This window comes from Schistocerca serialis, chromosome 3, assembly GCF_023864345.2.
Source record: "Schistocerca serialis cubense isolate TAMUIC-IGC-003099 chromosome 3, iqSchSeri2.2, whole genome shotgun sequence".
Classification (NCBI taxonomy): domain Eukaryota; kingdom Metazoa; phylum Arthropoda; class Insecta; order Orthoptera; family Acrididae; genus Schistocerca; species Schistocerca serialis.
Window position 1 is genome coordinate 839,511,440 of NC_064640.1, and position 26,511 is coordinate 839,537,950.

General features: G+C 41.0%; 1 protein-coding gene across 4 annotated transcripts in view; it reads right to left on the reverse strand.

The window, feature by feature from the left end:
* Window positions 1-8,547: 8,547 nt before the first annotated feature.
* The window catches only part of LOC126470897 (cullin-5), a 242,068-nt gene continuing 224,104 nt past the window's right edge, over window positions 8,548-26,511 (reverse strand). For 2 of the 4 annotated variants that reach the window (XM_050098924.1, XM_050098922.1), the window contains exons 16-17: window positions 17,083-17,291; window positions 8,548-9,971 (exon numbers count right to left, since the gene is read on the reverse strand). In XM_050098924.1, the coding sequence (XP_049954881.1) occupies window positions 17,097-17,291 (195 nt within the window). In that variant the 3' untranslated portion in view covers window positions 8,548-9,971; window positions 17,083-17,096. Of the gene's footprint in view, window positions 15,011-17,082; window positions 17,292-26,511 lie in introns of those variants that run through there. The other 2 variants (XM_050098923.1, XM_050098925.1) reach the window with 2 other exon arrangements.

The following is a 26,511-nucleotide window of genomic DNA, read 5'->3' on the forward strand; positions in this document are numbered from 1 at the left end:
GCATGTTCTGGGGCTCTGAAGTGGTTTACACCGATGGCTGATGGCCATGTTGGCTTCGCCTACATCCACAGTGGCCATTTTGAACAGCATTCCTTGCCTGATGGCTGCAATGTATTCACTGCAGAGCTGATGGCCTTCTCTTGTGCACTTCAGTTTATCCGTTCTTGCCCTGGGGAATAGTTTCTTCTGTGTACTGACTCCTTGAGCAGCATACAAGCTACCCTCACCATCCTTTGGTAGCATGCATCCAGGAGTCCATCTATGCTCCGGACTGGTCCTATCGTTCAGTGGTGTTTGTGTGGACCCCAGGACACATCGGTATCCCAGGCGATGAACTTGCCGACAGACTGGCCAAACAGGCTATGCGGAAACCGCTTTTGGAGATGGGCATCTCTGAACCTGATCTGTGTACTGTTTTATGCCATAGGGTTTTTTGGCTGTGGGAGACAGAATGGCATAGTAGTACACACAACAAACTGCATGTCAGTAAGGAGACTACGAATCTGTGGAAGACTTTCATGCAGGCCTCTCGCAGGGAATCAGTTTTCCTCTGCTGGCTCCACATTGGTCACGCTTGGACGACCCACGGTTACCTCCTGTGCCGTGCTGACCCACCTGAGTTTCAGTGTGGCGCACAGATTGACAGTGGCCCATATTCTAGTGCACTGTACCACTTTGACTGCCCAGCAACGAAATCTTGGGTTACCGGATTTGTTGCCACTAATTTTATCTGACAACGCCTCATTGGCCGATTTAGTTTTATATTTTATTCGTGAGGGTGGGTTTTATCATTTGATCTAAGTTTTAGTACATGTCCTTTGTGCCTGTGTGTCCTCCATCCTAGTGCTTCTAGGGTGGAGGTTTTAATGTGTTGCAAAGTAACTGGCTTCTCCTTTTTTATTCTCACGGTCAGCCAGTCATGGTAATCTGCTTTGTTGTTTTAATCTCTTCATCCCGTTTCTTGTGTTTCTGTGGTTTTCTTGTCCCCTTTTGTCCATTTACGTGTTGATTGCCCTTCATCATTCTTGTGAGTTTTCCTTTCATTCCATTTTGAGTTGTCAGTCTCGTTTGTTTTATTCTCACACTTGTGGAATTGTTTTATTTGGAACAAGGGACTGATGATCTCATAGTTTGGTCAGTTTTCGCCTCTGTTAAGCCAACCAACCAACCAAACCCGACTTCTTCACTGTTTTCTGTTTTCTGATATGCTATATGAATTCTGCCAAGGAGAACATAAGGCTATTGTACATAGAATGGGTCAATTTGGAGGCTGGCTGTGTGGCATTGCCCGCTCAGCCTGTGAGTGGACATGTGGCGTACAGACAGGACACAAGTGACGCCAAATCACCTGACCACGTTCGAAGTCCACGAGTTCTGTGGAGCGCCCCATTCTGCTCTCTCATGATGTCTAATGACTACTGAGGTCGCTGATAAGGAGTACCTGGCAGTAGGTGGTACGCACAATGCACCTAATATGAAAAACATATGTTCACTCCCGACGTCAATGGAGGTCCACGAGGTCCACGACACCATGCAGCACGGTACAGATGGGCCCAACAATATGCTGAATGGAGCACCCAGGATTGGCATCATGTTCTCCTCACCTTTGAGTGTCACATATGCCTTCAACCAGACAATCGTCGGAGACAGGTTTGGAGGCAACCTGGTCAGCCTGAACGCCTTAGACCCACTGTCCAGCGATTGCAGCAAGGTGGAGGTTCCCTGCCGTTTCAGGGTAGCATTTTGTGTGGCCGATGTACACTGCCGGTGGTGGTCATGGAAAGCACAGTAATGGCTGTACTTATAGTGCAACCGTACCGGCAGCATATTGACGAGGCATTCATCTTCATGGCTGACTATTCGCACCCCCATCTTGCACATCTTGTGAATGACTTCCTTCAGAATAACGACATCGCTCGACTAGAGTGGCCAGCATGTTCTCCAGACATGAACCCTATCAAACATGCCTGTGATAGACTGAAAAGGGATGTTTATGGACGACGTGACCCACCATCCACTCTGAGAGATCTACGCTGAATCACTGTTGAGGAATAGGACAATCTGGACCAACAGTGCCTTGATGAACTTGTGGGTAGTATGCCACGATGAATACAGGCATGCATCAATGCAAGAGGATGTGCTAATGGGTATTAGAGGTACTGGTGTGTACAGCAATATGGACCACCAGCTCTGAAGGTCTCGCTGTATGGTGGTATAACATGCAATGTGTTGTTTTCATAAGCAATAAAAAGAACAGAAATGATGTTTACGTTGATCTCTATTCCAATTTTCTGTACAGGTACCAGACCTCTCAGAACCAAGGTGACGCAAAACTTTTTTTGACATGTGGAATACCTAATGGGAACTACGTTGAAGGAGATAACATCAACATAGATGAATAAACAAAATTATTTCCAATAAATGAAAATTCCCAATACTTTTTAAACACAGCTCTGAGTGTGTGATCATCATCATCCTAAAACACACTGTTTGTTTTTAGTACTGGTTTACTTATTACTTTTTGCGTATTGTACAATGATGAACAGATGTATTTTGGACATTTACAAAGAGTGAACGCTATATGCCATGCACATTGCACAAGAAGTAGTGAGAATTAGTAGGTAGTACAATACAGAAGGACTATTTATATGAGTAAACCTGAATATACGAAAGAGGAGGATTTTTAAGTGAAGTTTAGATAACTGAAACCTATGAAATGACATGCAAGGAAGAGGGGAGGCAAAATATTTTCATTGAGTGGTGATAACATTAGTAAGTGAGTGAGTCTATTTAGTTTGAAGGTAAGATTTCAATATTGTGTGTCCAAGAGGGCAATGTTTGCTAGTGGGGTGTGTTGTTAAAAGAGCAGGAAGTAACTGTCCTTCAGGGGAGGAACAGTTTCGTATATTTATTAGGTAAATGATGTAGAACTGATTGTTATGCTATGGAGAGAAAAATAAATAAATTATTTTGGGAGCCCCACAACAGCACTTTATGTGGTCAAGTTGTTTAGAAATAATAAAGAGCTTATTTAGAGTTTTGGATTGAGAAAATGGAAGATTTGAAGGGCAATATTGAATAGAGTTCTATTAGCAAAAAGGTGGTGTTCAGGCTGTGCTAAGTACAAAAGGGAATATGAATGTGAATGTGATGCATCACATCTCTCAACTAGATGTGACTTCCACATGTAAATTGTTGTCTGTTGACATGATCACCATTCACTGAAGAAATGTTCATTAATAACTGTAAGACTTTGTACCTTTTCCTTGTAGTGTAGATGTAGAGAGAGATACTCCAGATGGAATAAAGTACACTGTAAATACCAAATATCTATGCTTTATTAACACATGGAGACATATACAAAACTCATAGATACACAACACAATTCTAGAGACAACTGGAGAAAGAGATGGTTGCTAAAGCAGAGCTACACTGCTGCCCAAAGAACTTCCTTGTTGGAACACTAATGCTGCTAGGTCACCACATCCTTGACATGTGGACTAGCACGAATGTGATGTGAACAGTTATAGGATGATTAATCATCTAAAATTTTCTGGTTTACTGAAAGAAATAATATTTTTATGCAAAACTGATATTTACACTTACCACATATATTTAAAAAGATGGCATATATTGAACAACAATGTTAAACTTAGTACACGACTTTCCTATTGCTTTAACAGTTTTACATTCGGAATTTTGTATAGAAAAAAGATCTATTGAATATTTAAGAAAAAGAAAAATATTTTTAAAATATGGGTTAATGTAATAGATAAGATGGATTTATTTAACTCCATGTGTGCTGAAGAAAATATCTCCACTGGGGAGGCACGTGTAAGGTAACACTTTCACGTGTAGGTTTTTTCTATGGTAGGATTAGCTAGTTTTGTATGCAATCTGTGTGTATTTTGCCAATAAGAAATGCAGATAATTTTCTCAGCATCCAAATGAAATCATAACTTAATGTTTTATAGCTAGGTAAGGGAGTAGAAGATAAATATCGTTTTTGTGTGTTTTCTTGTTGTAACAAAAGGGACGCTCAGATGAGGCCAATGCAAGTGCTGAACACACAGGGCTGGGACTGCAGTTCCGCAGGTTGCTGGATTGAAGGGCTGTTTTGGGTGGTGTGGGTAGAAGGAGAAAAAAGTGGAAAGTGGGAGAGGTCTCAATCAGAGGTTCCATTTATCTTGTGATGGTCATGGCTTAATGTTTCTGGACCTGCATTATGGGGTGTACAGCTGTAGGACTCCCCTAGACAGGTCAGGGGTGCACTAAATAAAGGAAGCCACTACTCGGGTAGCAGTGTACTTGTGGAATGTGCATGGTTTTTTTAGGCTTGGCTGGAGTTTGAAGTCCTCTGATAGACACTTTCTGGTCGATACAGAGAGATAAATATCAGACTGCGTACAAAGTAGACACAATTCAACTGTCAAAATGTTAACAATAATTTATCAAATTATTTGTAACAAACTTCCTGAACACACGTCTCTCCAGGACAGTTGTCACTCTCAAACTGCTCTTGGAACCAAGGCCTGGCTGAAACTCAAAGTAGAAAGCTCCAAAATTACTTGGCAAGGCATGGAATGTATATCGGAAAGACAGAGTAGACACCATAGGAGGGAGTGAGTCAATCGAGGTTGAAATAGAGTCTGACTGTCAAGTTAAATGGACACAACTTGCAGGCCTAGGTGAAATAAAGTTAATTATCAGATTTTTTTAACAGCCACCAGATTCCACTGTACCAATTATATAATCATTCAAGCAAAGTCTATGCTTAGTAGTGCAGAAATACCCAGGTCTTTCAGTCTTTGTTGGAGGCGACTTAAATTTACCGAGTATAGACTGGGACATCTATGGATTCAGTGTAGGTGGTACGGACATTCAGTCTTTCGAACATTTTTTCCGGAACAGCTACTTTGACAACCCACACACAATGGAAATATTTTAGACCCTGTAGCGCATCTTCTTTAAAGTGTCAGTATGGAAACAGGGATTAGTGATCACAGTATCATAGTGGCAATGGTTACTAAAGTTAATAAAGCCATCAAGAAAGCCAACACAGTATTTCTGCTAGGAAAAGCAGATAAGCAGTTCTTGGCATCCCACTTAGACTACGAAAGACATTATTTAATTCCAATATGCTGTCATATTATGGTAAATCACTCTCTGCAGACACATGTTGCAAATAAGTGGATTAAGGATGGAAAGAGCCCTCTGTGCTTTAATAGACAGATTTGGGAAATGCTGAGCAAGCAGAAAAAGAACATGCAAATGTTGACAGGGAAAAGTTAGTAGAAATATGTACATCCAAGAGATTAGTGTGCAAAGCATACAACTTCCACTGTCATAGCTTATTGAAAGATCTTCCCAAGAAAATTCTGGTCGTATCACTAAACAGGTCAAAGGCTTCTATCCAGTCACTTGTCAAGCAGTGTGGGGTGGCAGCAGAAGACAGCAAAAAGAAAGCTTAAGTTTTAAATTTAATGTTTAAGAAATAATTAATGCATGAGGTACAAACAAACCATCATTTGATTATGCACAGCCATACACATGCAGGACAAAAATAGACATCTGTGCTGTAGCAAAGCAGCTGAAAACAAATAAGTTGCCAAGTCCAGATGGAATTCCAATCTGGTTTTACAAAGATTGCTCTGCGGCACTGGCCCCTTACATTTATCACAAATCTCTCAGCCAGTGCGAATTCCCAAGTGCTTGGAATAAAGCACATGACTCCTGTGTGCAAGAAGGGTAAAATAATGGACCCGCATAAGTACAGAACAATATCCTTAATATCTGTCTGTTGCAGAATTCTTGAACACATTCTGAGTTCAAATGCAATAAATTTCCTTGCGACAGAAAAGCTTCTGTCCACAAATTAGCATGGACTTAGAAAGCTTACCCTTTTCTCACAGGATATCCAACAACCCATGGATGGAGAGCAAAAGGCAGATTCCATATTCCTAGATTTCTGGTAAGTATTTGACACAGTGCCCCACTGCAGACTGTTGGTGAAGCTCCAAGCATATGGTTTAGGTTCTCAGACATGCGAGAGACTAAGACTTTTTAAGTAACAGAATGCAGGGGTCCCCAGGGAAGTATGATAGGACCATTATTGTTCTCTATATACACAAATGATCTGAAAGACTTTGCGAACAGCAATTTATGGCTGTTTGCTGATGACGCTGTGGTATATTGGAAGCTGTCGCTGTTGAGTGAATATGAATATATAAGAGGACTTAGACAGAACTTCTAGTTAGTGTGATGAATAACCTCTTGATCTAAGTGTAGAAAAATGTAAGTTAATGTGGAAGAGCAGGAAAAACAATCCCGTAACATTCTAATACAGCATTAGTAGGGTGCCACCTGGCACATTCCCGTTCCCATTCTTGAGTTTGGCATCCCCACTAGGTCAAATTACAGGAAGACATAGAAGCAATTCAGAGGCATGATGCTACACTAGAGAAAAGTAGGTTTGATCAGCAAGCCAGTGGTACGCTGATGCTTCGTTAACTCAAATGGCTATCACTGGAGAGAAAGCGAGATTTTTGAAGAACACTACTGCAGAAATTTAGAGAACCAACATTTGAGGCTGACTGCAGAACAATTCTACTGCTGCCAACATACACTTTGCGTAAGAACTACAAATATAAGGTGCAAGAAATTAGTACTCGTATGGAGATATATACAGAGTCTTTTTTCCCCTTACTGTATTTGCGAGTGGAACAGAAAAGGAAATGAATACTAGTGGTACGTGGCACCCTTCACCATGCACCATATAGTGGCTTGTGGAGTATGTATATGTATGTATGTAGAAGTAGGGGTAAACGGCAGCTCAGAGAGAGGCAACAGGTGTATGGGATAGGAATGCCGGAAGGAGAAGCAGAACATGCATGAACACTGTGTGCTGCATATTGGTTCTGTTTCTACAACCCCACTATTTTAATACCTTTGTTACAGGAACAAAAAAATAAAATGGTTACCACCACTGGTGTTAGTGGTATAGCTACAACATTTACCACCTCCAGCATTACAGTACTAGCTTTGAAATACTTGCAATCAGTAACAATTAACGTCCATTATAAAAGAGAATTGCGGTGGGGAATTATACAAACTATATGTGGTTGTCTAGAAATAATTTGTTCCATTCCAACCCATTTTATACCTGTGTATAACATGCCCCCTTATTACTGTAGGGAATACAAGTGTTGTGACCTGATTTTTTAAATGAGAAACCAGCCATGTTTAATACATATTTACCTACTTTAAGGTTCTTGGGTGCAAAGAACATAATCTGGCCTGAGGGTGCATTGAAATATTCCAGCTGGACAACTGGAATCATTGCAGTCACTTCTGGTAAGCTCTAGTTTGTCCCTGTAAATCTTATGCACCATTTGGCAAAAAATTTATAAATAAAAACCACAGGTCCTAATCTTTGCCCCAGATATGTGCATCCCCTACTGGAAAAGCAAAACCTGGCTAATTTTTATTGCGATAAATAAATAAATAAAAAATAAAAAGTTATAATAAACAGATTTTTACAACTTTCCTTAGAGTTTGTAACACTAGGCCTGCATTCACACAGTATTTTAAAAACAGAGTAAGATCTTTGTTTGCAATAAGGATCCTGCTATTTATAGATACTGGTGGTACTCGACTTCTTGCTATTTATAGATACTGGTGGTGCTGCACTTCTGGTGACTGTCACTTTGCATCACTGGCTGTACCCTTAGAAGCGAGATTGTGGCTCAGGTGGCACACTGCCACATTCTGTTGGAGATTACGGAACTCCTCTTCTGGTCGCAAGGCATGTATGTCAACTGGACAAATTCTCAGAAGTGGGGATCTGGCTCAGGTGGCACAGTGCAGGAAAAACAAGCCACCACCAGCTCAAGCACACGTGCAGGTCACAACTAGTTCAACTGAACAATTATCAAATACTAAAACATGCATCCATTTCAAATTCATACTGCTCACTGAGGAGTCAAACTGGTTTCTTGAATTTCGTAATATAAAACTTCAGTTTTCCAAAATATTTAACTGTCTGAAATTTTGAGCTCTGCACAAAATCTAAGTTTTTCTTCAATGTTATGGACACTGTACCCTTCCTTTCATTGCATACATTTAAAATGACGAGTACAGTTTTAAGCAGTGCATGAAGTATGTCTTACACTGATCCATTCAATTATTATTTATTGGTAATAATGACTGGCATTCTTCTCACTGTTTTTGTTTTGGAAAGTAATTGTACTTATATGGTGGCACCTCTGTGTGTGTGTGTGTGTGTGTGTGTGTGTGTGTGTGTGTGTGTGTGTGTGTGTGTGTGTGTGCGCGTGTGCGCGTGTGCGCGTGCGCGTTTCTTTCTCTGAAAAATGCTTTGGCCAAAAGCTCACTGTGAGTGTGTAACAGTCTTTTCATTGAACATGTGTGCAGCTCAATGTGTCATCTTTACAGTGAGTAGCAATCTATGCTTTTCATAATTATAGATATAAGAAAATTTATTTTGCTGCACATAGTAGGATTACAAAATAACAGTAAACAAATGATGAATAATGTTTACACATATTCTTTATTAAATAACAAATCAATACATGCAAACACTCACATAGTGCTCACTTTCCAAATGACAAACATGGAACATTGTCTGATGAGACTCATTGTTCATTGTAAAGATATTCTTATTCACACATACACCGTATCTAAATCGAGATAATGTAGAACATCCATCACGAAACAAACCAAAACAAAATTTCTGAGTAGTACCCAAAAATTTCATCCATTGCATATTTTTCAAATATATAGTGACTTCCTTTAAGCTGAAGCCAGGATACCACAAATACAAATTTCAGTGCATGTGATCGATATTCACGACAATGGCAGACACCTGATACCACTACTTTCACACAATATTTTAAAAGTATTTTTGGTAACTATTAACATTTAACACAAGTATTTAATGACTGCAAATGTGTGGCAGGAAGCCATAGCACAAAAAATGGTTTTTTGCAAATGCATCTTAAATCTCACATTAAAGACAAAATAATATTAAATTACCCAAAAAATTATATAATGTAATAGCACCTGATGTCAAGCAATCAGAAACTTCCGAAATTTTGCCTTAAACATGTGGAAAAAACTCTGAAGAAGTGACCAGCTACTACAGTGACACTTGTTGGACAAAGGAAAGACAGTTGAGAATGAATTATGTTCATGTAGAAATGGCAATATAAAGAAAGCCATGCTCGCTATAAAGATGTGAAGATTCTCTGGGTAACACAGAGTCTTCAGGTTAAATGTTACAGAGTTGCATTTCAGATTTGAATATTATGCATAAGGATTGGTAGTGGAAAAAGAAATGAATTATTTGCATATTGACACACAGTTACTACACAGTGACACATCGACTTAAGTTGCAAACAACCTGCACACTGACGCAGTCAATAAAGCAAGATGATTTTATTACATTATGACCCCTATTGATGTATTCATTGGCCACTATTTAGTACAGTACTTCCATACTTATGAATACAAGCACAAACAGTCATAATTCAAGTTCATGAGAGATTCACAACACCCATGAAATATTGGGATGAGTGCAACAAAGGAGCGGAAAGGGTTAAGATCAAGGAGCAGCAACACCCTGTCTCCACTTCATTCATACAACCATAGCTCTTTATAGTTATGTCTGACTGTTTTTACACATTTTCATGTATGTATTTCTCACTGAGTTCACAAAGTCACAAATGAACAAAACACTGATTCACTATCACAGAGTCATGTAGTCACAGGATATGAGCTAATAAAAAGTACGAGTCTTCATTTTTAATGTTCCCACTGTTGAAGAAAGGGAGACTCCCTATGCAACTTTTTGCACATGTCTACTGTCATTCTGACGGGAGCTTAATTCAACCAATGTTCCATATATATTTGATATTTGTTTTTCAAAGTTACCACAGGATGCCTTCGGACAGCACCTGAAATAAACAGTGCAAAGCCATTCTTCAATTGATCACACCCTAACTTCTCCTGACATTTAGCATTTACTTTTTTTTTTTTATTATTCAGGTTTCTCCTAGGCACCCACACCAAATGCATGAAGTAACAGTGGAAATGTTTTTGACAGAAATTCATAATTCCATCACCTTTTTTGTTTCACAATGTCAAAGAAGGAAAATTTATTTGACCTATAGTTTTTCTTCTTCTATTTTACACATATTAGCTCCTCCATTTTCAAGTAGAATTTTATTTTTCCTCTCCATTACAGTCACATTTTCTGACATTAATTTACAGTATTTAGTTTAAATTTAGCTGTTTTTTCCACTGTATTTTTATGTAAGTGTTATAAAAGAATAACCTGCTACTAGAGTTCGGCATTTTTGTGCTGTGAGGCACTTTTGTCAAATCTATTTTACTCATACAAAATGTTATATACAGCTACCAAATATATCAATCCTCAATCATTGTTAAATTCTGTTTACATCTATTTCACAGTAAATTTCATCTTTAGCTGTCACTTAGCTTCCAATGAGTGTGGTATAATGATCTCCAGATTTGGCTAATTTACAATATGCAAAACCAACAACATTTATTTATCTAAAATAAACATTAAATAAACATAACTGGCTCCAAAGTCTCTCAAAGTTAGGACACAAATTCCATATTTGCTTTAGACCAAAGCTCTTGTGCAAGGTCAGCTGGTACACTACTGTACATGTGTGATACACATAGCAAGACCCTTTACTTCTTTAGTATAACTATTGTGATAGAACTGGGTGTTGGACAATATATCACAGCAGAGTGTGAGGTTATAGAGGAAACTTATTAAAGACAAAACAGGGATTAAGAAGTCAAGTAGGGGGGAGTGGAAAGCATGTGGAACTTTTTCTATTCCTCTGTGGTGAGAGTTTTCAAAAAATATACTCAATTTCCAGAATGAATCTTTCATTCTGCAAAGAAGTTTATGCTGTTATGGAATTGCCTGATAACGTTGTAACAGTAGTATTTTTAGTAAACTTTCGAGTATTTGATAATGTAGGCAAACAATAATACTCTTTCAGGTCAACAGTTCTGTCAAAAGCGTGATTTTACGCACATTGGGTGCATTTTGCTCCATGTTTCAGATCTGATAGCAATGCCCGACAGATATACTGTTTTTGAATATTTTCCTACGACCATTATAGGAACTACTGGTGATTTTAGTACCAGCATCGTTATTTCTTTGAGTAAACATACAAATTTTGCAAGTCAGTCATACATGAAACACAAAGGAAATAGCTTAATGACCAAGAGCTGTGGCCTTCTGTTTGGTATTTGCAACAGACTGGTTCAAATGGCTCTGAGCACTATGGAACTCAACTGCTGAGGTCATTAGTCCCCTAGAACTTAGAACTAGTTAAACCTAACTAACCTAAGGACATCACAAACATCCATGCCCGAGGTAGGATTCGAACCTGCGACCATAGCGGCAACAGACTGGAAATACCTAATCTGTCCTACTGCATCTGGTATCTTACAGAATCTGTGTGCCATTTGCAAATTTTATAGTCTTCACTCATTAAATGATTCACTCATTAAAGAAAGGGTGTTACACAGACAGAACCGAGAGGCCCCCATTTCTTACAGTAAGTTTTTTTGTTACAGAGAGATGGTGACCACACGTTTTGATGGTCATCATTTCAGTCCAATGATCTCCCAACCTACAAATAAGGGTACAGTTTTGACAAAAGTGCAAGCACATACTAACAAGTAAACAACTGAAACTGTAGCTATGCAACAAGAAAATTGTTAGTTTCACGAGTTTCAAAACACATAAGCCTGTTTACTATTGAACATGCAGAAAGTCAGATGTAACTACAATCTGGTTAAATGTGACTGTTGCTCATAATGAAGTAGACGAGCCCCAACAAATAGTGCATTTACTGTAACCCACTACCCCGAAAACTGTACCCTCTCTTTAACTATTGCCATAGATTTCACTGATATTGTTTTCTATACACTATTTCAGTCACACACAGCATATCTGTGAGTACTGACAAATAAAATATTTACACCTGGGCCTAGAAAGACCCTATTTCTTCTCATTTATTTTTTCCCAAAACTTTCATTTATATAAATTCTTCCATCAGAAAGATAGACAGTGATTATAATTAAAGTTAAACTTTCAAAACGCTGTAGAAATAACACCACTGGTCAGAATGATATCAAATTGCAATGGAATATTATCAGAGAAGGTGGAAACGTATAGCTGAAGAAAAAAAATAGTGTGAAAATTGATCAATAGATGGCACTGTATGTTAGAATATGTAAATGAAAACACCTGTCATGCGCATGACCCACTGAAGTTGATATAAACTCGCAAGGTACATGGCTTTTCCTCCTTTCGCGTCTGCGACATTTACCATGACTGTCTCAATGCAGGATCACGCTCTGCTTGTAAAGCTGTATTACAAGAATGATGACTGTGCATACATCGCTCTGCAGAAGTTCTGGCCACTGAAGGATTTGAAAAAAGGCATTGGCCGATGACTGCCATGGGTCTGGAGAAAATGATTAAGAAATTCGAAAAGACAGGTTCCTTTGGGGCATAACCTGGTAGAGGGGGGAAACGAATTTATTCAACATCATTGGCCACAGCAATGCAGGGGGAGACGAGTGGTGGTACGCAAACGTGTAGTTCACAGAGAATTGCTCGAACACTGGACACAACCGTGAGCACGGTGTGTAAAATCCTGCAAAACATCCTTCTTTGCTACGCGCTTCCTGTTGACCTGCCGGCAAGAGACCTCTGCTTTAGAATTTCTTGCTCACATGGAAGTGGACAATGATTAGCTGCGGAAGATTTTATGGACAGATGAAGCCCCACTTCCATCTGACAGGATATGTCAATACACAGAATTGCTGAATATGGGCAATGGAAAATCCATACGCAAATCAACCAGTACCACTTCATCCTGAAAAGGTCACTGTGTGATGCGGGTTTACAGCATCATTTATCATAGGGCCACATTTTCTCGAAGAGACAGGTGCTTCCAATCCTTTTACCTGTACTGTCACTGGTAAATGCTACGAGTGTCTTTTGTGCAACCACGTCATTCCAGCTCCCCAACAGTGTGGATGTGCGGGTGGGATCATTTTTATGCACGATCCAACTATGCAGCTGCTGAAGCGCCATTTCGGAAATGCTAGAATTATCAACCGCTATTTCCCTACAGCCTGGCCGTCCCGATCACCTGACCTTAATCCACGTGACTTCTGGCTGTGGGGCTATACGAAAGATGTTGTGTTCAGTGTTCTGATTGCAAACTTAGCTGCACTGAAGGCATGCATTGTGCAACACATTCTGAACATTTCACTGGAAACGCTTTGATCAGTTGTGCAGCACGCTATTTCTTGATTTCAACTTGTTGCAGGAAACAGTGGACAGCATACTGAACATGTTTTGCGCCAGTCACACGGAAATTAATAATCTGATTTGGTTTTGATTCATGCTTGTTTTTGGGCTCTGGACAATTAAAAACAGATTTTTTCCATCCAATGTGATACGATCTTGCTGTGGTGGATGGGCTTACGTAACTAACAGTATTACACCTGTGCACCCACGCACACTGAGTACTACAGTTTAATGTCAAAAGTACACCTTAAGCATCGTTGTATGATTCATTTATCATTTGTAGTCGACCACTATTAAATTGTGATGCTTACAGCGCCATCTATTGCTACATTTTGTAACTATTTATCTTTCTTCTGCCATACGCTTTCCCCCTTCTCCAGTAAAATTCCATTGCAATTTAACATCATTCTGACCAGTGGTGTTATTTCTCCAGCGGTTTGAAAGTTCAACTTTAATTATAATCACCCCGTACTTTTGAGTGACAACTGTGGCTAATTGCGTTAAACTTTGCAAGAACCTGGATTACTTTTTCAGTGCGACCCTTAGTCTGGTACATCTATTACTATTTTTGATACTGAAATGAAAACAAATTAGGCTCAAAAATAAATGTGAGTGGTGAAGGAACCAGAGTGTTGTGAGACGTGTGGCGGTTTTGTGAGCTATGGGAAAATTTATCTCCCACATTCACAATCATTTTTAAAATGCACACACGTGTAAGTCACATCCGTGACGTATTTCGCCTTCCACTGTTTGGTTTACAGAAGACAATTGTGATTTGGAAAGTTGAAAAGCATTCACTGAAAATTTCCTGAGAAAATCATCGTTTACAATAGCTTAGATCTGTATCAAGACTTAGATAACCTCTGAAGCCTTTAGCAATTACTTTTTACAGTCAGTTTGCTCTCTCATATTTTACATTACCACCAATAAATTGATACTCTGAGACCAACAAGACAACAATAAAATATACCTGCTAAGAATTAACTAATCCTGTACTGTTCACAAAACAGAAATGTACAATTTTTTCAGCTATTTCATAATTACATCTTTTGGATCAGCACTGATAGCTCAGTGCGTAAAATTTCCAAGGAAAAAAATTACTTTACAACATGCATTATGTTTAACTGCACCTGACTGTTAGTAAAATTGTTGGTAAAAAGTATTCTGGAAGCAGCTTTCCATTTCCTCTGCGGCAGCTAAACAACTTTTTGCATATTGTAACTTACATAATAGTCTCATTTCCTATCTGATTAGCACTTGTTGACATGTTAGAACAGTGCAACTTGTTCGCTAGTGAGTGATCTCATGCAATGGATAAGCAGTTCTTCCAAGAAGTGATAACAACTTACGAGGTACATTTGAGAGTTGTCAATGATAAACATGAAAGGCACTTGGATTTGAAACCATCTGGTGAAAATACAGTTCTGCAACAAAATGCTGCCATGTGCTTTTGTATCTGCACGAGTCCCACTTTTACAAATGTGCCACTAACAAAAAGTGCTTGATAACACAAACCATACTTCTGAGTTGCTCGACACACCTTTCTTAGGAATCCGGATGAAGAAACTTCCTCTTCTGTTGAAATTCCTCCACTTTGCAGACAAATACTTCAATGGCATCAAACTATTCGAAACACAAACAATTACGAAGTATATAAGATTAAATACAGATCATTTCATATGCTACAATAAGTTCATGATCATTGCTGTGGCTCTGAAACAGACACCTTGAATGAAGCTAATCTATTCCTTTGAAGAGTAGAAGATACGGAATGAAATTTCATCAGTTATGGTAGTCAGTATTTTGAGAAGGAAATAACATGCCAAATTCTCAAGGAACATTCACACAATTTTCTTGGAAATGGTTACTGCATTTAACTTGACAAGTGATACACTAGTCCAAAATTTGTCAACAAATAATATGCTGGTTTTGTCGGCACAATGCAGTTGCATACATTAGAGTTCCCTAATTTCAGAAAAACTGAAGAAGGGAGAATAAATAACAGCATGCAGATACAAGGTAGACTTTGAAACTGAATGACAAAGTATATCCCAGATCAGATTGATACTATCAGACTTTGATCACCATTTATTGTAGGTTGTGTGTTTCAACACATATCTCCTGTATAAAAGAACATAGTCAAAAAATATCAGAAAATAAAGACCAATTAATTTCACCAAAAAGTTGCCTATGTCCTCTAATCTACAAGACACATCCACTTGACAAACATGGTGTAGACCGAAAGTGACACGTCTTACAGGCAAATATTTTCCAGACTTTTACAAACACAATACATAAAAGACAAACAGGAGGGGTCGAGTATGCAAATAAAGTGCCTGTTTGGTACCTGAAATGTAGAGTTTGTGTGCAACACAAACATTTAAATTTTTTCACACATAGTATCATCTGTGATTATGTCAAAATAAAACATTTTTCTTGAATTCACCATAACATTGGTTTGTAGATTAAAACCTATATAGAAAGTTTTTTGCGCATGCGGGAGGTACTTCGTGAGACAACACCGTTCTCCACTGAGGGAAAATATAAACTTGGTTATATTTTTGCACACAAAATATTCTTTTATGGGATAAGGAAACATACTGGCATTTGCCTGAAGTGATTTTGGTACACCGATGAAAACTTAAATCACAATCAATAGACAGAGAGTTGCTCCTCGCCACTTTTATAGTGGAGTTTCGGAATGTGCTCTTAACAGTTTTGAAACAGCAAGACCTAAAATGAATAGTTTGAATAAACTGAAACTTCAACAATTTACAGGAAAACATATTGTCAATAAGTGATTACAACTGCAGAGAGACAGCTAGTAGCATCCTCTCTCGTGAAGCCAGAAAGGTCTGTGTTATAACAAGCTCTATTATTGACAAGCCACTGAACAATGTGGAAATGTGAAAGGAACATTAATGTCATAGGATACAATACAAGCAGGTGAGTTCAAATGATACAGGATTATATGTCTATGGGAAGTAACATGACACACTGTTTCGTACACGATGTGCTGCCATGTCAGGGATGCAAACACAGATCCAGTAGATAGCTGAAGTGTAGTGAAAAGATGGGACTGGATCTCACAGTGTGATATGACTGTCACTTCATCTGAACAGCCATCATAAATGGAACAGTTTTGCCCAGAGGTTGATCAAGTCTCGAGTACTGCCACGAGTACAAATCTCTCAGAGAGAGTTCAGCACTGTTTGCTGTAATCTGGACTGCTGACACACTTACCACTGTGGTCCAAAACAGCAAATACCTCAAGACACATGAGTTCAAGAAGGTTGTCGGTGTGCTCATTAGCAAACAGCAAGCAGGTGTGTGTTCGCTTGCCAGTCACAATATATAACATAGCCAAACCAAAATCAGTAGTACTGCATTTAATGCACTACGCCCATTTTATTGACATTTCTTAATAATAAGTAACTCAAAACATCTACCGAGGATGGCACAGTTGTGCAGAAATGTTAGTATTAAATCAACAACAGAAGAGTGATAGAGTGTGAAATAGACTGTGTTTCATTGGTAGAGAAATCACCCCTCAGCACTTATTTGGCAATAATAGGAACCAAATAAACTGCACAACTCCCTACTGCACTAGTACCAGACACAAGGACTGCTGTGAAACACAAGCACTTAGCAATTTTCTGCAATAGCCATTCGAAAACAAACTATGAAATACATACCATTACATTTTCTTTCATGCCATGTATATGAATGTGTTAATATCGTCTTCATCTCTTCTCATATATTTGTGTTCTATAAGCCATTCTATTTGCTCTTTGATCATCTTCTTGCTGGGTAGAAACATATTCTTCAAGATATCTACAAGTTCTGTTTGAAGTTGGACATTTGTAATTCGTTTACGCATTTTCAGAATTTTGATAACAGCCTCCTAGAATCAGAGTAATAATAGTTAACACTCAATAACTAAATGTGACTAGAAGGAACAAAAACAAATAAGCCAGGGAATGTGATTACCATGCTGGCTTTGACTAACACTATTCAATAACAATGATTAGCACAAGCTTCAGAAGTGAATAATTCACCACAGATGGAAAACAATATGATAATCAATCAATTAATTAAACAATGGGAAATTTGAGATGGAATAATGACAATACTATGAAAAGTATAGAATGCTGCTACCATATAGCAGAGATGCTGAGTCACAGATAGGCACAACTAAAAGACTGTCAAACAAGAAAGCTTTCGGCCAAAAAGGCCATCAGAATTAGACGACAACAAACCACCCCCCCCCCCCCCCCACACACACACACACACACCCCTCGCGTTGACAGTCTTTCTGTTGTGCCTACCTGTGAATCAGCATCTCTGCTATGTGGTGAGTAGTAATCTGTCCTTTTCATAATCAATTAATTACCATTTCTCAATATTCCCAACAATTCATTCCCAGTCCTCTACAAGAGTAGGATCAAAAGTTGTAACTGAAAATATGTCTAGCTTGCAATGCACAACATAGAGAACAATGAAATCATCATAGAAGCTTGTACAGCAACAGTTTCTTTGAATACTGGTATCATGGTTCAATGTGTTGATCAAATTTCTACTGGAACAATAGCTACATGATGCTCAGCATTTTATTTTCCTCTTCCTAGACTTCATTATCCATGATCTCGCATAAAATAAAGAAAATTCAAAATCAACTTTGCAGTTATAACTAAACCTTTCTCAGACCATTAGTGATGAATGAGATCAGATATTAGACAACACTTCCAACAAAGTCTGGCTGCTACGTGACATGTACATTAGAGGGTTGAGATTCCAAGAAATAATGAGTCACTGAGACTGTTAGTTCTGCTTATTTGTAATATATCTTTTGTGTTTGCTTTAATATCAGCCAAGTATCTCTTAAGTAATGCTTCAAATTCATTCAGCTTGTCACTTTTTTGCTGTTGTTGTTGTTACAATACTGTTATAACCTTTAATCACCAATAACTGCGTGGATGATCAAACACTCTCACTTAGAAACAATAGCTGGTTTCATGATAACAACTCAGTATCCCTTATTTGACTGCCGTGCCGTGACATGCGGCCGGCGCCGTTCGTAGCTAGGTGGCGCTCCAGCGCTCAGCCGAGTTGTGGAGCGCTTCTATCGCCGTTTGCGCGTACTGTCGTGGCGGCACTGTTAAATGTCATGGCACTGTCACAACACTTTTCCCCCCTTGAAAAAAAAATAAAAAAAAAAAAAATAAAATAAAATAAATAAATAAATAAAAAAAATTAAAAAAAACACTCACTTCCGTGGAGACATGGACAGTGCGGAGACATCCATGGCCGTGGAAAAATCACTACAGAATTTTTTCATCTGGCTTTTGAAAGTGCGGACAAGGCGCTCCACCTCCCCATTCGATTGCGGATGGAAGGGTGGTGCTATAACATGATGAATCCCTTGTCCAGTACAAAAATCACAGAAGGCCTGCGAAGAGAACTGAGGGCCATTGTCCGTGACGATCGTGGATGGAAGACCTTCTAGTGCAAAGATTTTGGACAAAGCCAGCATCATCGCCGCCGTGGTGGGCGGCGGACATCGAACAACAAACGGAAACTTCGAGAAGGCGTCAATCAACAGTAGCCAATAAGTACCGAGGAAGGGGCCGGCAAAGTCAGCATGTACCCGTACCCATGGCTACGCCAGATCAGGCCATGGAGAGGGCATTGTTCGAGGTGCAGCCAGCTGTTGAGCACACTGACCACACGCAGCAACCATGTGGGCGATGTCCGAATCAATACCGGGCCAATAAATGTGCCTGCGGGCCAGGGACTTAGTCCGAGAAATACCCCAATGGTCTTCATGCAACAGTTTGAGAACATCTTTGCGAAGAGAGGCTGACACCACGACCCGTGGAGATGCGCCATCCGTGGCCAGAAGAACAACACCATCATGAACAGACAGATGAAGGCGCAAGGCATGGTAGTTGCGAAGGGGATCCGATGCCCGGCCTTGGGTCCTGTCCGGCCAACCCCGTTGAGCAAAACCGATCACCTGATGCAGGACCGGGTCCCGCGCAGTAGCCGACAGGACCTGCGAACATGTAAGTGGAAAACCTTCGACCGCACGACGTTCTTCCTCATCAATGTGGAAACAGTAGTTCATCACGATCGAAAATCGGGTCGGGGCCCATCAGCAATCACGACAATGCGTCAGCGTTGGCGTGCTGGGCCGTGGGGCGATAGTGAATCTCATAGTGAAAACGAGACAAGTATAAGGCCCAACGTTGCAGGCGGTGAGCTGCCTTATCCGGAAGCGACGCCGATGGGCTGAACAGAGAGACCAGCGGCTTGTGGTCGGTGATGAGGTGAAACTTAGAACAATACAAAAAAACGCTGAACTTTTTTACAGCATAAATGATAGCGAGCACCTCCTTTTCGATTTGAGAGTAACGCCGTTGTGCATCGTTGAGGGTCTTGGAAGCATAGGCGATGGGTCGTTCCGACTCATCCTCATACCGATGGGCGAGAACAGCCCCTGTGACGGGTCAGTCACCAGAACCAAGTGCTGACCCAGACGGAATGTGGCAAGACAAGGCGCCGACTGCAAATGAGCCTTCAGGCGGACAAAAACCTGCTCACACTCGTCGGACCAACAGAAAGGGACGTTTTTGCGTAACAGCTGATGCAGAGGATGAGCTACCGCCGCCGCGGATGGAATGAATTTGTGATAATAAGCAATCTTGCCTAGAAACGCCTGAAGTTCTTTGACCGTAGATGGCCGGGGTAGAGCGTTAATGGCCGCAACGTGCTGACGTAGAGGACGTATACCCTCACGGGACAAGTGGAAACCAGGATACACAATGGAGGGTTGGAAGAACTGTGACTTGTCCAAATTGCACCTCAACCCAGCCGAATGCAAAACCCGAAACAGTGAACGCAAATTGCGAAGGTGCTCCTCAGTGGAGGCCCCCGTGACAACAATGTCATCCAGATAGTTGATGCAGCCGGGAACGGAAGTCGTGAGCTGTTCCAAAAACCGCTGAAAAATGGCTGGTGCGCTAGCGATGCCAAATGGTAACCACTGGTACTGATACAACCCACAAGGAGTGTTGATGACGAGAAATTCCTTGGAAGAAGCATCCAACGGCAACTGATGGTACGCCTCCGATAAGTCAAGTTTGGAAAAGAACTGGCCCCCAGCGAGCTTGGTAAATAACTCCTCAGGACGGGGAAGAGGATAAGTGTCAATGAGGCTCTGAGTGTTGACAGTGGCTTTAAAATCACCACACAATCGCCGACTCCTGTTTGGTTTAGAAACCACCACGATTGGCGATGCCCATTCGCTGGAGGTAACAGGAAGGAGAATCCCTGAAGCTGTTAACGTGTCTATCTCAGCCTTGACAGGTGCACGCAACGCCACCGGAATAGGGCATGCCCGGAAAAAACTTAGGGCGAGCTGTAGGTTTAAGAGTAATGTGGGCTTCAAAATCCTTGGCACAACTTAGACCAGCAGAGAACACGGACGAAAATTCAGAACACAATCCATCCAGCTGTTGGTATGGAATATCCTCAGATATGAGGTGCATATCATCATCAATGGAGAACCCGAACAACTGGAAAGCATCATAACCAAACAGGTTTTCAGTGCCCGCATGATCGACCACATAAAACGTGAGGGGCCTAACAACAGGCTTGTAGGCAGTGGAAGCATCAAACTGGCCAATGATAGGAATTTTCTGTTTATTTTAAGTTCTCAGATTTCGCGTAACTGGAGACAAGGGAGGGGAGCCCAACTCCAAATACGTGTGAGAATTAATGCGAGTTACTGCAGAGCCAGTGTCCACTTGCATGCGAATGTCTTTATCCAGAACACGAACAGTAACAAACAACTTATTTGTTTGCGAAAGCATACAGTTAACATCCATGTCCGATGCCTCGTCCTGGTCGACAGGAACTTTAGGGGACTGACACACAGAAGCAATGTGGCCTTTTTTCCTACATGAATTACACGTGGCCCAACGTTTTGGACACGCGGCCCTGTCATGCTGTACGAAACAACGTGGACAAGAAGGAAGTGCGGAACGAACCTGCTCCTGTGGTTACTGTTTTCGCTGCGAGCGTTGCGGCCCAACGCGACGTCGTTTACGCGAGTGAACCGCCGCCACATCTTCGTTCTCCTGTGAAACAGGCAAATTGTCCGTGTCGAAAGTTGACTGTACAGCGCCTACATCACACCATGCGTCTATTTGCGCGTCAGCAGCGTGAGACACTTCAAAGGATTGAGCGATGCTTAGAACTTCCTACAACGACGGGTTTGGCAGATGTAGGGCACGTTGCCGAACTTCTTTATCAGGAGCAAGCAGTAGAATAGCATCCCTAACCATTGAATCAGCATAAGACTCATGATGAGTGTCAGTGACAAACTGACATTTCCTACTCAGACCGTGTAGTTCCGCCGCCCAAGCCCGGTAAGATTGATGGGGCTGTTTACGACACCGGTAGAACGCCACACGGGCGGCAACGACGTGGGTGTTTTTTCGGTAATAGTTAGACAATAAGTCACAAATTTCTTGGAAGGACAGAGAGGCAGGTTCCCACAGAGGGGCTAACTGAGATAGCAGCTGATAGATCCGTGGGGAAATCCAAGATAGAAATAACGACTTACACATAGGAGCGTCAACAACGCCGAAAGCCAAGAAGTGTTGCCGCAAACGCTTCTCATAATCCTCCCAGTCTTCAGCGGCCTCGTCGTAAGGAGGGAATGGAGGTGGGGAAGAGGAAGACAGATGATGAGTAAGCGACGTCGACAATGCCTGAATAGCAGCAGTCAGCTGTGTTTGTTGTTCAATGAGCACTTGCATAAGCTGTTCCATGTCTGCCCCGTCACGAACACACAAATCCACAACGCAGTGAAAATATCCGACCTCGTCGCCAAAAAGTGTTATAACCTTTAATCACCAATAATTGCGTGGATGTTCAAACACTCTCACTTAGAAACAATAGCTGGTTGCATAACAACAACTCAGTATCCTTATTTGACTGCCGTGCCGTGACATGCGGCCGGCGCCGTTCGTAGCTAGGTGGCGCTCCCGCGCTCAGCGGAGTTGCGGAGCGCCTCTATCGCCGTTTGCGCGTACTGTCGTGGTGGCACTGTTAAATGTCGTGGCACTGTCACAACAAATACATCAAAGTCTACTTTCACACCTGTAAGTTGTGGAGGATGGTATGGTCATTTGCAAACATTTTTCCAGTAACACCAGGTACTAGCCTCCAACCTTCCACTAAAATAATTCAAGTTATGTTTTATTAAGATTTTCTTCTAGTTTGCTGTCTTCATGAATTTCAAGAAACTCTACTTTTGATTGAATATCGATACCTGAAAATACAATGTGATTAAAAATTAAGAGGGGGGGGGGGGGGGGGAAGTATTCCTATGACTACAGTACTGATTGTTTCAGATCAGGAAACATACATATAAACAGAAAATTTAACTCTTAAGAGTTTCTACGGACATTCACAGATGTTCACTGTGGACTCAATTTTTGACACAGCAGATGTCTATCCGGTACTGCATTTCCAGCCAGACCCAATCCAATTTAGCCCGATCAATGGAGTTAATCGCGCCGACGATCCACTGGCTTTGAGCCTGTAAATCCTGTTGAAATGGGGGTACGTAAACCATGTACTCACTCATCACCAAAAGAAAAAATCAAGTGGTGTATGGTCAGGAGAAATGGGGTGCTGCAACAGGAATGGTACATCATTTGAGCCAGCATGACCAATCCAGCACTGTGGAAGATGCTCAATGAGATGGTTAGGTACAAAGTTATGCCACTGTGGTGGGGCTATGTCCTGACGAAAAATGAAATCTGGTACCTCTTCTTTCAACTGGGGTAACCAGCAGAGAGAGAGAATATCAAGATAGGTTATGCCTGTAACAGTATATACTGTGAAGAAGAAAGGACCGAAGACTTTGCGGTTGGTTATGGCGCAGAAAACATTGTTTCAGAGTATAATGTCCATGTTCCAGACAGGCATGCTGGTTTTGTGTACATCTACAACTACACACATAATCTGCAAGCCACCGTACGGTGCGTAGTGGAGGGTACGCAGTCTCCTTTAGAGTGAACCACACTTTCCCAGAATTCTGATTATTTACTACCTTCGCACAACCCTCACATTCTCGTTCCATTTCACATTGCTTTGCAACATTATGCCCAGATTTTTAAATGACATGAGTGTGTCGAGCAGGACACTACTAATGCTGTCTAACAGTGCAGGTTTGTTTTTTCTCCTCATCTGTATCAACTTACATTTTTATAAATTTAGAGCTAGCTGCCATTCACCACAACAACTAGAAATTTTTTCCAAGGCATCTTGTATCCTCCTACAGTCACTCAACTCCACCACCTTCCTGCACACCACAGCATTACCAGCAAACAGCCGCAAATTGCTGCCCACCCTGTCCATCAGATCATTTATGTATATAGAACACAATAGTGGTCCTATCACATTCCCCCGTGGTACTGCTGATGATACCCTTGTCTCTGACGAACACACATCATCGAGGACAACATACTGGCTTCTATTACTTAAGAAGCCTTCAAAGCCACTCGTGTATCTGTGAACCTTTTCCATATGCTCAGATCTTTCTTAAGAGTCTGAAGTGGGGCACCATGCCCAAAGTTTCTTGAAAATCTAGACGTATGGAGTCTGCCTGTTGCCCTTCATCCATTGTTCACCATATATCATGTGAGAAAAGAGCCAGCTGAGTTTTACATGAGCGATGCTTTCTAAAACCATGCTGATTTGTGGACATAACCTTCTCAGACTCAAGGAAATTTATTATATTCATACTGAGAATATGTTCAAAAATTCTCCAGCAAACAGATGTTAAGGATACTGGTCTGTAATGTTGTGGGCCCATTCTTTTACCTTTCTTATCTTCAGCAGTCACCACCGCTTTTTTCCAGTCACTTGGGACTTTGCACTTGGTGTGAGATTTGCAACAAATGCAAGCTAAGAAAGAGGCAATGCTGTATTCTTTGTGAAACCAAACTGGGATTCCATCTGTACTTTCCTACTTATTTGTTTTAAACTCTTTCAGTTGCATCTAGAGATGTTTATTACTATGTTGTCCATATGGGAGTGTTTGATGGTTAAATGACAGTACGATTCTCCTGCACAAATGATTTCTGAAATGCAAAATTTAAAATTTCAGATTTTGTTTTGCTATCTTCACTGCCACACCAGACTGGTGTATGGAAGCCTTAGACCTGCTTCATGATTTTACATAGTACCAGAATTTTCTCAGGTTCTCGTCCAGACCTTTTGCTAAGTTGTAGATGTACGCTTCACACAGGTTTCTTTTCACGGATGCACGAATCTCTATACACTTTTTAGCCTGTCGTCATTTGCGTGTTCTCTTTTGGACGAAGAGTGCAACAGCCTTTGCTTCCTCACCATTTTCCGAATTTCACAGTTAAACCATGGTGGGCATTTTCTGTTCTTAATCCACTTACTATGTACACAGTTCTCCAGACTACAATCTACTATCTGTTTAAACATTGCCAACAATTCCTCTATGTCCATATTACTGAACTAAGTGATGTCAATTAATTCTCAAAGTGAGATGCTAAAAACTGCTTATCTTCTCTTTCTCACAGAAACTCTTTCCTACCCTACTTGACTGATTTATTAACTTCCATAAGTAAAGTCACTATGATGGCACCATGATCACTTATCCCTGTCTCTATACTGAAGCTGTTGATAAGCTCTAGCCTGTTTGTAGCTACGAAGTATACAGTATTTCCATTGCCTGTGGACTGCCAAACTAGTTGCTCAAGATAGTTTTCGGAAAACTACTTTCAAAAGTACTTTGCAAGGCTACAAGACTGACTGATTATAATGCCCCACCCCCCTGTGATAAACCCATAGGCATCCCACTCTATATTTGGTAGCTTAGAGTCACCTCCAGCTAGTAGTGCATGATCTGGGTATTTGCACACTACTGACCACAGGCTTCCTTTGAAGCTCCAGAACTGTCAAAGTGGAATCGGGTGGCTAGTAATAACACTCACCAATGAACTTGGTTTCACTTAGGCCTGTTAATACACAACCAGGCAACTTCACTGTCACACTCAACTTCAACCTCAATTGTGAAAATATTTTTGTCAACTGTGATGAACACACCTCCTCCTATGGCATCTAATCTGTCTCTTAGACAGATGTTCCATGAATCACTAAATATCTCAAAGCTTTCTACTTCAGGTTTCTGCCACTCTTGATCCAAAGAATAATTTGAACATGAGACGTTTCCTGGAGGAGAATAAATTTGGGAACTTTGTTACGAATACTTTGACAATTTACTGATAAAATTTTGACAGTTACAGTCTGTTTACTCTGAACGTGGTCTGACTTTGCTGTCTTCAGGTCAACAGGTGAGTGTTCATCAGAGTACCTCAAACTACTGCCTAGCCTAGAGAACATCCATGCGTACTCCACTGCTACCTAAGTAACTGCTTCCTTTGTGTAGTGCACCCCTGACCTCTCATGGTGATTCCTACAAATCCCCACCTGATAATGCAGGTATACAAATCTGCAGCCAAGATTGTCACACAGCCAATGAACCCTTTGGTTGAGACCCTCCACTCAGTTCCACTCCAAAAGACCCTGATCATCCCTGAACAATACCGCAAATTTTGAGCTCTGCCTGCACTCAGTGTGTGAGGATAGTAGCCTTCACCACCTCCACCAGCCACCTGTAAAAACTGAGGATTGCCTCATAACCCGTGCGACAGGCATCGTCGGTGCCGACGTGGGCCACAACTTGAAAATCTCTGCGCCCTGCAAATTTTATAGCCTCAGGCACGGCCACCTCCACATTTTAGATGAGCTGCTCTGGCAGGTGTACCCAGTACACATTGGCTTTCTTTCCAGCCTTGAATGGCACCTTCCTAAGGGGCTCCATAATGCGCCTAACATTGGATCAGCTGATAACTAGCAAACCCCCGCCAACGAGTGCCTGCTCGGATACTGCTGAATGGAAGGCCATCTGTTCACTCGTAGTGTAAATATATGAGGGGCCAGAAAGTCAACCCCCACATTGGCCCTCTGCCTCTAGTAACACAAAAGTGTTACCACCTGCCAATCACCCTGCT